Below are 15,465 nucleotides of genomic sequence, written 5' to 3' on the forward strand. Positions count from 1 at the left end.
CAGCAAAATGCGGTATTTCCAATAAAATCTTCTCGCGCTCAAACTTATTTACTTTCACATATTTGTACGAGTTTTGAGAAAAGACAAGATTATGCATAAATCATGGCAAAAGTGTGAATTTTTTACACTAGTCAGAAACCTAGTACTTTTAGTGCCCGCTTAAATATTTAGTTTACTTTAAGTAATCAAAAGGCCAATAATTTAAATACTACCCTTGCACGTAAATGATATAATCATGCTTTTTCTTCGGACTGTTTTCGTCAGGTATTTGGACTACTGCTTATTGATGGGATACGACTTTTCCCGTTACAATCCCATTTTTCCCATTGCCGAATTCAACAGTCCTCTTTTTCCTCACAAGGGACAAGTTTCTTTTCTCAGATTCCTCAATTTGGAGTACGCGAGCAACCTGTGGGTTAGAAAAGGTGCGTTGTTAAAAACCTATTGTCGATTTATTTATAAAAGCTTCGAGATGACAACTCGCATTACGTTCTTGGACTTTTGCCAGTGTAGTTAGACAATGCTCTCTCATGCTACCCTAACCCACATTATTTTAAAATTTTAGATGTAGCTAAAATATTGTGTTTTTTGGACTATAAAAAAACTGGCGCATCTAGAAGCACTCATTTACTTATTTAATGATATTCTACTAAATAATCTGATTTGCTAATCTTTATACATAGGTTAGATTGTACAGGCTTAACCGTTCAAATAAGTATGAAGTCATATTGAAACTGAACTATTTTATATCTAGACCAATTCACTTTTTGATGTCAGTTGGTAAAAAATATGAGACAACAATCTTTTGCCAGTACTCTGTTATAGGAAACACATTTAGCTCCACTATCTTCGCTAATTATTTTAATTAAAATTAATTAAATTAAAATTCGTTAAACTTTGTTAACAACTATTGGCCTGTTAACGTTTTTTGTTGCCTGTTTTAGGTATGCCTCGAAGTAAAATAGTTGTCGGCATACCATTTTACTCTGTGATGTTCAAGTTGATAAATCCTGCGATGCACGACGTCGGGGCTCCAGTTAGTGGAGACACAACTATCACATATACACAGGTTTATATGTATTGTATGTAACATGGTTTAAAACCTATGGCGCTTGGTCACCTGCATCCTCTAGATCATTAATTTTCTCGTTTCTAAGACCACTGAAGCCAAAACCTGATAAGAAGCTTGTGTTCAGTATGATTATCGATAAAAATTGTCTTTTTTGTTATGTGTTCGTTTATCCAGGTGTGTAAGCTAATATTACAGAACGAATGGACAAGCGTGTTCCACAATGAATCTCAAGTACCGTATGCCTATCACGATGAGGACTGGGTAACATTCGATGACGTTCGAAGTGTCTCAAAGAAAGTGGACTGGATAATGGACAATAACTTCGCAGGTATTTAAGTTGTTACTGAAATTTTCTTCTCTAACCACTTTATGCATAGTATATATGCATAATGTGTACTAACCTGAGCTGCACGCTGAGAAAATGTCGCAATAATGTTCTTCTGTAGGCATTGCGCTATCTACGATTTCCAAGTCGGTCAGACGGTGAACTATTATGGTAGAATCGCTTCGATAGCTACGACGAAGTATGCCCGCTAAAGTAGGTGGGATGAGCAGAAACAAGTGGTAAAATATGATATAGTATTACGACTAAAGGGCAGCTGTTATAGACAAAGAGTTTCTTTTTTTACTAAAATTAATATTTTTAACAGTCGCATATCTCATAAATGCACTTGTTATGTCAAGATCTTAAATATGCTATAACTTGACACATAAATTTGTGTTTAACTGCATTCCTATGTCATAACTCAAATGTATGCATGACATGAATCAGATAAATCATTTATACTTCTGGAATTAGTAATATGAATCGGGCTTTGAAAGATAGGCCATCGGTTTTAGAAAAGCGCTTTTTAACGAGATTGTCGACGCCAAAAAAATCATATTACAAGACGTAACAAGCAGGCCCAATGATGAAAATATCTTGATGAAAAATCTTTCTTCAACGATACAAATACGTCAGATATTGTAATTCAAAGTTAAAACTCTGGAAGAATTTTAGCTTTGAATTGAAAGAGATCATATCTGAAGGGCTGTAGCGCCGATTCGGATAGCAGGTTAATTTTAAAAAAACGTAGTCGCAAACTTTCTGATATAGAGCATTGTGGCGGCAATATGAATGGATGTCACGCCTATCGAGGCTGTCCGATGAATCTAATAGAATAAAACTACCGTTCCTTAAGTTGCCCCAGACTGAACTGAAGCTGGTAACACTAGGAAAGTGAAATAAAAAGTATATGAGAAGTACTTTATATTATCATGTTATTACGATTATTTTTATTAATTACTAAGATGTGTTCCTTGTCAAAAAGATTTGGTTCAATATTATGTTATTAATATTGAAAGGATGCTGGGTTGAAGAAGATTTATTTAAGAAAGCTATATAGGGATACGTATTGCGAAGATTATTTACATACCACATAAATATAGAGTGATACTTCCTGCTCTAAGAATTTAGCAAAGTTATGAGAGAAAATGACGAAGGAGTTAAGTTGTGTTTGGTTTTGATCGCATGCTGTCTCCATTTAGCTTAAAACACGCTTTCGATCATATATCGCACCCTAAAGCTCGGTGGCTTGAGCGAAACAAAGAATTGATGTTTTATGACTGTCAGAACACTGGAAATTCCATGCTGCGCGGAAAGTAATTATTGAGTAAGTAACTATGAGTTGCATCTTGCACAAATGGAAATGAAAGTCTAACACAAGATATGTCAAAGGTCTTCTCCCAAAAAGGCAGCAATTATTCTACACAACACCGAATTAATGCAGTTAGGCCTTGCCTCACATTTACTCGAATATCTCGTTTGATTTATTCTGTTAGCGTGACTTGAGGCTCTTCACAATGTAACCATTGGCTATGGCCTGAAACAAGGAAACAAACGACAAGCCCTTTTTACGACAGGCCTAAGTATTCCTGTTGGTATTGACTCAGGAACCTGCCAGGGCAGGAAACTCAATGCGAGCTGTCTGGAAGGACCAAGCAAATCAAAGGATTACTACATTCATTGCTTTTGGTAAAATTGTCAAACTTTTTTTTACCGCAGATTAGAGTGCGTTTATACGCAGATTTAAATTTAGAGTATTTCTGTGTCTTTCCAGTTAGTAAATGGAAGCAAGCAGCAATTCGTAACCTCGACTGTCGCCAAGATGGCTACTTTCGTAATTTTGGCACATCTGCATTAGGTATACCTATATGTCAACATAATATTAATTCTTAAGTTAACTTACAAAGGAAGCTATGAGGTTTTAAGCATGTTTTAATTCGTCTGGGCAGGGCTGCGAAAAAGCACACTAAGCCATGTTTTTTTTAACGAAAGCTACTGCGTACTGCCTCATGTGTCTGCAACGAAATGTATTTATACGTACGTAAAGCTACTCTAACGTCGCGGGCTTCGTTAAATAGGCGTATTTTCTAAAATTTCTGATTTACGTATCTGCGGATACCATACCTGTGTATGTCCCTTGGCCCTCACAGAATCGTAATTATGTATTCTTGGCATGTCGAAAAACATGTTACTGCATTCGAAGAAGATGGCCATTAAAAAGTTACTTAATTAATAGTTGTACTCAGTAAAACAAGCACAAGTGTGCAATCATAAGTAGACGAAGATCATCATACACATACTGCGATTCTTCTGCAGGTAATTCGCTTAGTATGCATGTTAACCCTCGCACACTGAAATGCATCCTGATCATAAAATTTTTTTCTCGTTATTTTGAACTACGATGTACTCTAACACCATAGTGGTTTCTGAGGTGGCGTCTACTGTCGAGCTACGATCACATGTACAGAAAGAAGAGTTTATTTCAACATTTTCACAAGTGTCTCCTTGGGAACTTCGTATGTTCTTCAGCACGCTTTGCACGATTATTGAAAAGGACTGTCGCGAAACAGAATCACTCTATATCTACGGTCGGCCGAAAAAGTTATTGTTTTATATCTCCGCCTTTTTTAGCCGCCTCATAGTAGAAATTTATCATTATCTCACGCTCTCATGGTTAGAATCGCTCAACCAGACGTAACTAAAAAGAGGCTGTAGGCTTTTGCCTTACGCATCCGTTCAGTGCTTCAAGATAGCTGGTAAAATGTTGACCTCTCAAGCATTTTCCGTTCCGGAGCGCGCCGTTTTTGGAAAAGATCATTTGGAGAGTTGAAACCACATTCAAATTAGATGGTACAATTAAGCTGCATATTGCCGATTAATGGCAGTAGGTGGACTGGCCAAATACAAACTCATATCTTACGCAGGAATGCAATGTAAATTCACCAGGACCCAATGCATGTGGCAATTTCAAGCAACGGATTAACTGGATAATTAGTTTTTGACAGTGCAGAGATTAGTGCCGATTCTCTGAACGTGTCGCAAGAATCGCGCATTTGGGAGGACTCCGGGGAAAAGGGAACCTATAACTTCCAATTGGGTAAAGTACCTGCACAGTATCATAGCGATGTAAGGGCATCTTTTGACGAGGATTCTCTAAACGAATGGGTTGGTCAAATAAGTCTGACATAATATCCTGCTCGTTACGCTATGGATCCTTTCTTATTGGGATACTTTAAGCTAAAGTTTACGCCAGAGAACTGATTACACTGGAAGAATTAAATCACTATTAAACGAGAATGTGCCGCAACATCAAACTAAATCATTATTTGAATCAATAGCCCACTACCATCAACAGTGTATTGACCAAAACGATAAGAATTTCCAACACTTGCAGTAAAAGCAAAAGAGATACATCTTATGTACATTCTTTTGCAATTTGAGTATTAATTACGTCCAAATAAAAACAAGGTTATAATGGTTCGAACCGTTTTCTGAACCTAGTTTTCGGTTAACTGTTAAATCAACATAGTTTGTTCGCTATAATTCTTTGTACAGAATCTGAAGAGTCCTTGTTTTTAGTTGCTAGATCTAGCGAGCGTAACGCAGTAAACCTCCAGTGCCACGTAGTTCCGTTAGCCATAAAAATGCTGGAAAAACATATTTAACTGAAAAAAAAAGAGGATTATTTTAGACATTTGTTTTTAAACTCTCACTGTTTATGGGTTTTCCCAAAAACAAGTGGGTACAGTTCTTACACCGTAACATCGGAGGATCCGAAATCGAATCATCTTGCCGAAGCTGAGTGCAAGATGTAATGGAACAATTTGTCAGTTAATTTGGCTAAGTGGTATTTCCTATAACAACATGTGCAGTGCCTATCTGCATATCAAAACGCCTGAAAGCACATGATATAATCAAGTTACCAACATATCATTTTCGTGACATTCTTTATCTACACAATCTTTTTATAGGAAGCTTTATGTCCGCAGAATTATTTCCTATTGAGGGGTTTCAGGGTACTAAGATATTGGTTTACGTCCTGCAGAAATGACACTTCGTTACTCAACTATAGAAGTTGGTTACAGCAAATGACACAAAAAAGCGAAACCGTTAAAGCAATTCGAACGAATAATTTTTTGGGAAGTCAGCGACATTTAAAGCATTTCAGATCAAGGAGCTCAACAATTTTCTGGCCCAGAAGATACAAGGAAGTTAAACTGTAATGGCGCTCGCAAGTGGACAAGCGATACGAAAAAATGCGATAACGTGTTGTTCACTGATGGAAAAAAGTTCAATCTATACGGTATTAATAGTTCTCAATGCTACTACCGTGATCCGAGAAAATAACCACGGTATTATTTTAAAAGGCAAAACAAAATAGTAGCGAAACAATAATACTGTGGGGTACATTGAAATTGGCAACGATGGTGGGCATCGCGAAGGTTGTAGATTAGGTCATGCTAATTGCCCAAGGCCTACGAGACCAATCTGTCAACAAAGCGGAATACAAATATCTCTTTTACGAAGAGAGTTCTATTACTCCACAGTGCTGGCGGTGTAAAAAGGTAGTCCCGTAAAGCTAATATTTTTCTAATTGGAAAAAACCCGATGTGAATTTCATCGGAAACCTGCAAAGACTACAAATGAGGAGCATTAATTAGCCGCACTGTTAAGTTTAACAGACTTTGTTTTCGATATACATGGTATATACGGTTTTGTTGTATATACCTGAATTGGACAATTCTATAGATTGAAAACAAGCGGTTCTGCTTTTGGCAGAGCTCATCTTTCAATGATTGTTGGGTGTTGAAGCGATTGGAGTGTTGAAGGCTTTCGTACATTATAAAGCGATAACATATAGACAATACCATAAATTATTTTCGGGTACATGTAGGTAACGGCTCCAAATCGTCCTTCTTACTAGCTAACAATGATTCTTTATAATACATAAGTGTACAAGTACTACATACTTTCTCAAGAAATGAATTGTACAACTTGTTATGGGAAACGATTATATTAATAACTCTTCTCGGATGACACTTAAAGCTCTGCGAATTCGAGTTTTACATCCGGTAGCGTCGTTAGGCATTCCATCGCACAGACAGCTGGTTCCCAGCACAAAACGAAGTCTGTCTACGCTCAGGTTTAAACCTTGACCGCAACGCGTCTTTAAGATTAACAGGCAAATACTTTACCCACTAAGCTACGAAGGGGAAGGGACTCATCTCTGTGAACCCAACATAACCGTTTCGTTCTATGTGGTAGATGTTGAAAAACATCCTAAGCAAAATTTATTCACTTGAAGGGAGAACATAAGAAAGCGTGCATTCTACACACCTACTATTTCAGGTTTAGCTTTCTAGTATGATACTATCTTAGAAAGTTATTGTAATTGTGTTTTTATTGAAAGACATATTCTATAGGAATATAGCTTTTTTGTTCGCTAGTAACCCGCTACCATAATGTATCACGGTCGAAGAAAAAAATGTTTCCAAAGTTAGGTTGTGAAAATTTGTTGGGGTATTGTATTAATTAAGGGCTAGATCATTAGACAGCCACAACGTTATAATCGATTGTGCTCGGTCCGGAAAAACGGTTGCTGACCGCGTTATTTGTCAATTGGTTGAAGAAATATGCGTCATTGTCAATGTTTTATTTTTATTAGTGAATCTAGCGGACTTGAATAATTTTTTAACTTCGCTCCGCTAGCCTTCTAAATCTGGCTGGTAAATATTTCAGTCCTTTGGAAACATGTGAGTAAGGATCAGTTGTATAAATATGTTTTATTCTCGGAAATCGACCCCCAGTAGTCACCTTTTTGGTACTCAAAGGTTTTGTTTAATTCACTGAAAGATTGTGTAAGTATTAGGCAAAGAGACTTTGAATGAAAGCACAGAACGTGAATCGTGCGAACGGTTCAAGAACGGATATCAGAGCATTGAGAGTTATCGAAAAGGTGATGAGAGATCGGGATTCAAAGGAATTGACTTCAGGTTAGTTAGAAATGCGTATGGTGTCTTACACGCGCAATTTGCAAAACGGAGACTCTGTTTGGAGAATACGATCGCAATAGACGCGACAAGGTTCACCCTCTACCGCCAGCGAGATGGGGACAAGAAAAAAGAATGGCATCGTTCTCGGAAGAAATCGAGTTTGGTGGCAGTACATAGTAGCTTTGGAAATTATTGCTTGCAATGAACCTATAAGACATTCGCCGAAAATGCAACAACGAATATAGTTTTCTATCTCAAGCTGGATTGCTGGCACTGCAACCGAAAGCACGCAGTTTAAATACTTGATGACAACGCCAGACCTAATAGCCATGCCTCGGTTACTTTCTGAATTCGGCCAAAAATATCCAACGTTGGCTTGACCTCCTTATTCCCCCAATCTAAATTCATATGATTACGTGGCTTCTTGTGCCCTAAAAAAGGGCAACCGGTGCACAAGCGTATTTAACTATGAATTTCCCGCGAGAAGCCACAGATAGAGAAATTAAACACAAGAATTCTAATAGTAGTTACGTGCTGTCCAGAGCGTTGGGAAAGGTATGAAAAAAATAAGAGAGTAACCTATAACAATCTGATATCTTGAAGCTAACATCGTTAGCTATACGTGTTGCAATACAGTAGTGGTCCAAGCAATGTTTTTATCACAGCAAGCTGAAAGGCCAGTTTGTTTAATTTAGATTGTTTAGTTCAAAGTCGTTTGTAATTGCTTGGCTTTTATTTCGTAATATCTGGCTTTTATCTCGACTACATCTGTTTATTATATAGCGTGATAGAATGGTCACTCGTAAACTCTTCGGTGTTGAAAAGGCTATCTGTTCATTTAGTCATTTTTATACTTACCGAGTGCAGCGCCAGTTTCGTCAGTTAGAATGGCAACTTTTCTCTCTTTTGACTACCGTAGCTTTCTCATGTTATATATGTGTTATTCTCTTTACTGCAATTTTGCTCTCCTTGGTAACAGGATTTTTATGGCACAGAACCTAACGAATCAAAATTAATAAGCGATTTTTTCGTTTTTTCATTTTTGAATGAACATCTAAATTAAGAAAGCGCACTTTACAGGTCGTTACTAAAGTTCGTGCGTTTCCCTAACGACCTTATATCTAAGAGGAATGTTTGCTGAATTACGGTCTTGACATAGTAAAATATTCATTGCTAGTGCTAGATAGGGACCAAACTAATTATGCTGATTAATACATGAAACAAATTATTTTTTGTGACAAGATACTACCCAAGGATATGACTATCATCCTCTTTATCTCAGTTTTAACCGACAATTACTTGCCCTCAATAAGAGGTTACTTAATCACACCTCGGTGGCCTTATAAAAAAATTCTTGCTTTGTCACGTCAATAGTATTATGAAGAGCCATCGTGTCGTACTTCCGGCACAGCGCAAGTTAAGTGGATAGCTGAGCACACGGACTGCAAAAAGGCACGAAGATTCACCGATTGCGTTTCACAGGAAACCTCTCTAGATACACTGAGAAGATGAGTGGACGTAATCGTGAGGGAAAAGGTTTTGTGTAGAAGTTAAGGTTACGGTCGTAATCTTACTAATATTGTAATAAGTTAATACAATAATTATTAATAGTTAAATCTATTTTTTGGTAAATATATTTCGTACTATGCGTCCATAAAGGAAGACCGTGTTACTCGTCGCAATTTATTTAGATTTGCAATTTTATAGCTTCTTGAGATTATTTACGGTGCTTCTGTCTCTACGTTTCGTATGCACCGTTTCAAATAGAAATCATGGTAAACATAAAACTTACTCTTAAAGGCTCTATAATAGACTATCATCCTTTTAAGTCTGATTCGGAGATCGGAGTTAAGGGGGCAAGAGGACTGATCAGTCAGGCACGTCAGCTTATGATAGCATTATTTATGCATTTTTCTTGGGGGAATCGACGAATGTCTCGAAGAACAGGTGATCGAGCTGACGATTAAAATCACTAAACATTAAAATAGGCATGATATGGGGGCCGATATCTCGATCGCGCTAATGTATCTGCAAGCCGTAGCATGTCCACTAGCGGTTCTCGCTCTACTCGTGCTTAGTATCGATTATGGGCCAACGGATCAGTTGCGCGACTTTTCCGTGTATTCGACTCTAGGTTAGCCAGCTAAGCCATCTGCATGAAGTGACAATCGTTACACTCTATATCTTCAGAACGATTGAATACGTTCACTTAACACTACCAATATGGGCAAAGAATCCATACAAAGCACTCTCCCCGTTGCACGTTTTTAACTAGGTCAAAGAAAATTATCTCCTAAATTGGTAAACCTATATGCACTCATTAATATGCGCATAATATGGCCACGTTATGCAACGAACTAATCTTCAACCGCATATGACTCGAGAATCGATTAATGAGGCTGTTTGGGCAAATGAAAGGCTTTTCTTGGATTTTAAAAACATTATATGTAAAATAGCGTTCGAAACATTTCTAGAAATCTGAATTTTCTAACCTAACGCCATTAAAATCATGCGTAATAACTTCAATATACATAATTAAAAAATATGTGCGTTAATGGACCACAAAATGAATCGCTGAAATATAAACGCGCGTCTATTAAGAGACACTACCGTCTCTGATGTAGTTCATTCTATTTACGTCCGTATTATGGGAATCAAATTGTTCATATAATTCTTATAGTTCTTACGCGAGAAACTTGAGCGAACTTTATTGTTCTCCAAACGCTCGTTCAAGTAACATCTAATGTGTCTTGAGGACATAGGAAAAAGGTGACAGATCTAACTAAAACTCGAAGTGGCAACGTGATTACTGACAAGTGATGATACGTTCATCGCTACAACTCTTCAGAGCACTTGAGCCGGATAGAACAACTACGCAGGTTTCAGAGAATATCTTCACGAGCTTCTTAAATGACAGATACTGGAGGTAAAAGTAATTCAAGCCTTCTTCTTACAAATTGTGTTTAATTTTGATCACACCACTCACCAAATTTAACAATGATTTCTAGGTGTCGGAGTCACACTAAGTGGTACTAGCTGGTACAGTAAAAGTGCATCAGTTTCCGATTTTTACACGCATGCATGCTCCTCACGTATGTCATAGTTAACCGCTTATATATATATATATACGGATATCTCTTCCACTTCAACTGCTGTGTACTCCAGATACCTACTCCAAGTTCGTTCTCGACTTCATATGAAATGGATATCAAACGCCTAAAGAGCTCTTTATGCTTCGTGGTAGCCGACTGAATCTGAGTGGTGATGGCACTGCTTTTCTTCATACCGGTGATTCTCTGGTAGCTGATAATACTAGAACCTTAATTCTTAATCATTTATCTTAAATCTCAACATGCCGCGCCTTACGGGCCGATGCCCAACATTCGCGTTCACAACTGCACAGGTTTTAATGGTACTATTAAGTGCTCAAAAGCACGCCTCGACTGGAAGTGAAGCCTAAGGCCTAACTCTTATTTTTGCCACGATTCTTCAAGATGGTGAAACTTTACCTGGATATCTTGAGTAAAAGTGTCAATAGCTCCACACAAGTAGAAATTGCGCAGAGCACCCGAGAGCTATCGCCTAAAAGTCCATAGCTTTTATCACTATTGAAAACATCTTGATGGGTACCATACTCCACTGCTTGTGTCATTGGATCATCTGGATCCAAATTAGCATGGTTTCACCAAAAGGAGGCCAACATGCGCCCAACCACTGGGTATTGTATTCGACTGGACATTTAACACAAACTGTCATCATGCTCTCTAAAGCATCTTCACAATTTTTCCTATATTTTCGGCCGAGAAGATTTAGATTCAGTCATCTATAGGACGTCCTCCCTATGCATCAGTTCCAGGGTTATTGATTAATATAAGGCATCACTTGTTGAAGGTAAGAGGATATCCAGTGAAGTTCATTCAGCAAGACTAGGTCCTCATTGCCGGGCCAGCTCTTGATTTTCGCCAGCTTTTTGCCTAAACTTATTACTTCGCGTAATATTTGCCAAGGTTCGAAACGTGATTTGATAGCATCCTGTTAAATGTGAAATGTCTACACCCACGAAATTATTTTGAGATTAGCAGAACAAAAACTGATTGATTTTGCTGCTTACTGACCATAGCAAGACAGAATGGTACCATCAACGCCGAAATGCCACTCTCCCATTTAAACCATACTCACAGGCAGTGTTCCTCCTGTAAGGGGGGATAGAATTTGTTTTTATTAGCATCAAAATCGGTTTACAACGATACACCGATCTGACGAAAATTGCTGCATAGAACTTACGTTATGTTCAACTGTGCGGGCTCGCTTTCTAAATCGTATAGCATAGAATATATGTAGTGCGCGCCGCGAAAGCTATTGCGTTGTGTAGCGCTATATTTTGTAGCAAGAAAACGACCCACGAATTTGCTTACATTGCCTCGAGAACTAATTTTTTAATAGCTACTTTTTTCAACAATCAACCAAAACACTAGCTAAACGGAGTGACTAGTACAAATAGTCTCCGGTGCATTCTTCGTGTCCCAGAAATCGTCATACTCGACCTTGTTAATAGTTTTTTTGCACAGCAGACGGATGGCATAATTAGTTCAAAAGAAATCTAGATTGTGCCATACTTCGATATGATCAAGAAGAAAAATACACTTGTTCAACGTCCTCTGTTAAAGCAATCAACAGCATCTTATGTGATGACCTAATTCCATTATGCGAAATCTTGTCGAAATCCTGCAATTACGGCCCTGACTCGGACCACCAGGATATCGTACTCTTCGCACTACTTCATGTATCTACGATTGCTTCTGTGCCATGTATTATATGTATCTGTTATCTAAGATGTGCTAAATGGCAATTTACATCAGAAAGAAGCACAGCTAAATTCAGTATGTTAACACTAAATATTAAACAGAGCCACTGAGAAGCTTGGAAGAAGCGTATGGTTATTTAGTGCCACAGATCGTTAAGTTATACCAAAAAACCCTTCCACTTCGCTCATTTCTTAAAGATAATGGCAATGTGTTGTTCAGATTTGTGTAAAACGTTATGCCTTAGAAGACAATTTGAGCCCCCTAGTTTTCTCTTCCCGAAAATACCTTATACGCAGTACGAGGTTTGTTTCAATACGTGATCTATTTTCGTTCAGGCGTAACTGTCAGTATAACATCATATTGCAATGGCACATACTATAACAAAACAATTTTTATTAGGACAGTATTATCTGATGAGACCTTCTCTCATCAGAGAATCATCATTTCTGATGAGACAAGTAAGATATCTCTATATTTAAATATTTTGCAGGCGTCATGACATTCGACCTAGGCAGTGACGATCATGCTAAGCAATGCAGTACATCGGGCAGCGCTTTCCCTTTGCAGAAAGCGGTAGACCGCCGTATTAAAAACCGGATGACACTATAGGGAATCTCCTAGCGTCTGTATGCTTTATAACAAAGCTTTAAAACTAACAAAATATCTAATTACATAGTATATATTTATTTATTCATTTATTTATTTAAAATAAGTTAAAATAATTAAATTAAATTTAAAAAAAAACAAGAAAACTGACTAAATATGTTTATCACTTTTAAACTGTATCGATTGTTGTCTTTAGGCCGGATTCATATTTAGTTTGAGTTATAGATGAGCATCGTTAAAAACCCAGCCCGGGCTAATCAAGCTACCGTCGGTTCATCGTCGAGTGCATCTTCCTTTGCTCCTAATTTTGTGCATCTCATGTGTCCATACGCAACGTTAAATTCGTGAGGATGGCAGCCGTGGCTACGTGCACAGAATGGCAGAATAATGCCGCCATTATATTAATCGCTTTCACCTAACTTAACCATTAGCTTACCGCATAGTATACAGTTGCTTTTTTAAGTTGCCTATTTGTCTAAAGAACAAGACCCTACGCAGTAAAAAAAAAAAGTTATTTTTCTGTTTTATTTGGTTTATTGGTAAACGATATGTTAGAAACGCTGTTTTTTTTTTCATTTATTCGAATAAACAATGATGTGAAATTTAATAATTTCACATCATTGTTGATAAAAACAATGATGTGAAATTATTAAATTTTTTTTATTACATTTTTTAAATTTTTTTTTATCACATTTCATTAAGTAATTCGAATCCATATGGAGAGATAGCTTTGACGACACAATTATCAAAAACACATGTGCTCGGTATCCTATTTAAGCTCTCATTTATTTTTGCAACACCGGTTAACAAACCGTCGCAGTAACTATCCGCCAGACTAGGTTGCACACTTACTTACAACCTACAGAATTTGTTCGTCTATTGCTCGGCTTACACAGACCACGCCACAGCTCACTTACAATTAGGATCATTTATTGGCAAAAATATAGCCAAGGCTTTCGGTTCGCAAGGCGTCCTTGTTTGAACGTTTCAGATATCCAATTACGAAGCGACGACCAACTTCAGGTTCAACGTTAGTGTTGCGGTTGCCATTAGAAAAAATTGCAAGTCCATCCTTTTATAAAAAAGACTGCGACCCCTACAAAATTAAGAAGCACTCGATTAAAATGAATGCTCAAATTAGAAAAAGAAGCTAAGAATACATATGTGTTTGAAAACAGAACACGCCTAAGTATAGATACGATGATCTAAAATTTAGACTGGACGTAAATTATTTTTTAAAAAGTATCTTGGTTTTGAATAATAATAATTGTGGAATAATTGTCTCTTTGATGCACAATTTGTTTTGAAGAAGAAAGAAGATACTCAAATAATTTCGACACAAAACCGCACCCAGAATGACGACTTAATAACTCGCACGCTCACTCAACGCTAAAGGAACCTCATCTTCAGTGAAAATGCATTAAAGAAATATAGCCACTTTCGCTTCGGGCTCACCATCACGGTATTCCATTAGCACATTCGATGCTCTTTGTTGGGCCGCCCTAGCTATAACCGTTTGATTAGATCTACGTAGACGTACCTGTTGGCGATGTCATGGTCCTCAACCAATCTGCTCAGGCGATTTACCGACGAAATCCCTAATGATAGGCTTCAAGGGTAACTGTAACGAGTATACCGACAAAAATTATTAAGCACCTAATGTAACAATTTTCTCAAGCGAAACGACTAAGATATTACATACCTATATTCCTGGTAAAGCTTAGCTAGTTAAGTTCACAAACCGTAAACAAACCCGCGATATGTTGCACCTTTCTGAGGTGTTTATATGAAACAGTAGCTTAAAAGCTACTGTTTTTTTTTTTATATAAACACGTCATACTGGCATAATTAGAGACGTACCTATGCATAAGTAGAAGAGACGACGACCACAATATGATTTTACATATTCATAAAGGCATTTAAAAAATATTTGAAAATATAGCAATTAGGCCAGAGATCACACTGTATATTATGACGCAGCTACGGTAACGCTATGCGTGCATGAACATGCTTATTACGTGTATATATCACGCGTACATATATGTACGTCGGCGTAACTGGTCGGCGCTTTCATGTCAACTGAATAAGCAAAATATTTAATAAAAAGGAGTCCTGCGACATCAAATGAAAAGTAAGCCTAAAGTTATATTTATATGACATGTAAGGCTACAAAAAAAAGGGCACATTTACACGTAGTTTTCGAAGGAGACGAACCCTACTGCTCCACGCAGCCTTTCGGTTCCAAGTCGGCGTTATTCAATTTGTTGAGTTAACACGGCTTTATGTAAAATGTATTTGTGTTGTCAAATCCCTAGCTAATTTAATTCATTAGAAGATTATTCCAGTAAAGTGATTTTTAGAACTGCTAGTTCATAGAAATCACTTGACTGGAATAAAGTGATTTCTATTGACTAGCATAAGACAAAGTGCATTTCAGTTCAACATGAGTGTTTGCCAACAGCCCGTAGAAAACGGTAATGCTCTTCCAAGATAAATGTGATGCTGATAAAACCGATAAGATCACCGTGGCACAGAGCGCGGCCTGCAGGAGTTACCTCCATGTGACCAAAACGTCGCAAGACATTTCGCTTGTAGCCTTATGCGCGCCGCCCGATCTCCAACTTTAGAACGTAGCTGGTGTTGGCAATGCTAAGGATGAGATCG

General features: G+C 37.6%; 2 protein-coding genes across 13 annotated transcripts in view; one reads left to right on the forward strand and one right to left on the reverse strand.

Annotated features, from left to right (window-relative positions):
- The window catches only part of LOC111267141 (acidic mammalian chitinase), a 20,942-nt gene extending 6,006 nt beyond the window's left edge, over nucleotides 1–14,936 (forward strand). For 4 of the 6 annotated variants that reach the window (XM_022845173.2, XM_022845175.2, XM_022845174.2 and 1 more), the window contains exons 6-10: nucleotides 265–425; nucleotides 945–1,069; nucleotides 1,247–1,400; nucleotides 12,686–12,821; nucleotides 12,998–14,936. In XM_022845173.2, the coding sequence (XP_022700908.1) occupies nucleotides 265–425; nucleotides 945–1,069; nucleotides 1,247–1,400; nucleotides 12,686–12,804 (559 nt within the window). In that variant the 3' untranslated portion in view covers nucleotides 12,805–12,821; nucleotides 12,998–14,936. The remainder of the gene's footprint in view (nucleotides 1–264; nucleotides 426–944; nucleotides 1,070–1,246; nucleotides 1,401–12,685; nucleotides 12,822–12,997) is intronic. The other 2 variants (XM_022845177.2, XM_022845171.2) reach the window with 2 other exon arrangements.
- The window catches only part of LOC111267143 (uncharacterized), a 15,435-nt gene continuing 13,532 nt past the window's right edge, over nucleotides 13,563–15,465 (reverse strand). For 5 of the 7 annotated variants that reach the window (XR_002684440.2, XR_015313680.1, XR_015313679.1 and 2 more), the window contains one exon: nucleotides 13,563–14,422. The gene's annotated coding sequence lies outside the window, so the exon portion shown is untranslated. The remainder of the gene's footprint in view (nucleotides 14,423–15,465) is intronic. The other 2 variants (XR_015313681.1, XR_002684439.2) reach the window with 1 other exon arrangement.

The sequence above is a fragment of the Varroa jacobsoni genome, unplaced genomic scaffold, assembly GCF_002532875.2.
Source record: "Varroa jacobsoni isolate VJ856 unplaced genomic scaffold, vjacob_1.0 scaffold_1151, whole genome shotgun sequence".
NCBI classification, from domain to species: domain Eukaryota; kingdom Metazoa; phylum Arthropoda; class Arachnida; order Mesostigmata; family Varroidae; genus Varroa; species Varroa jacobsoni.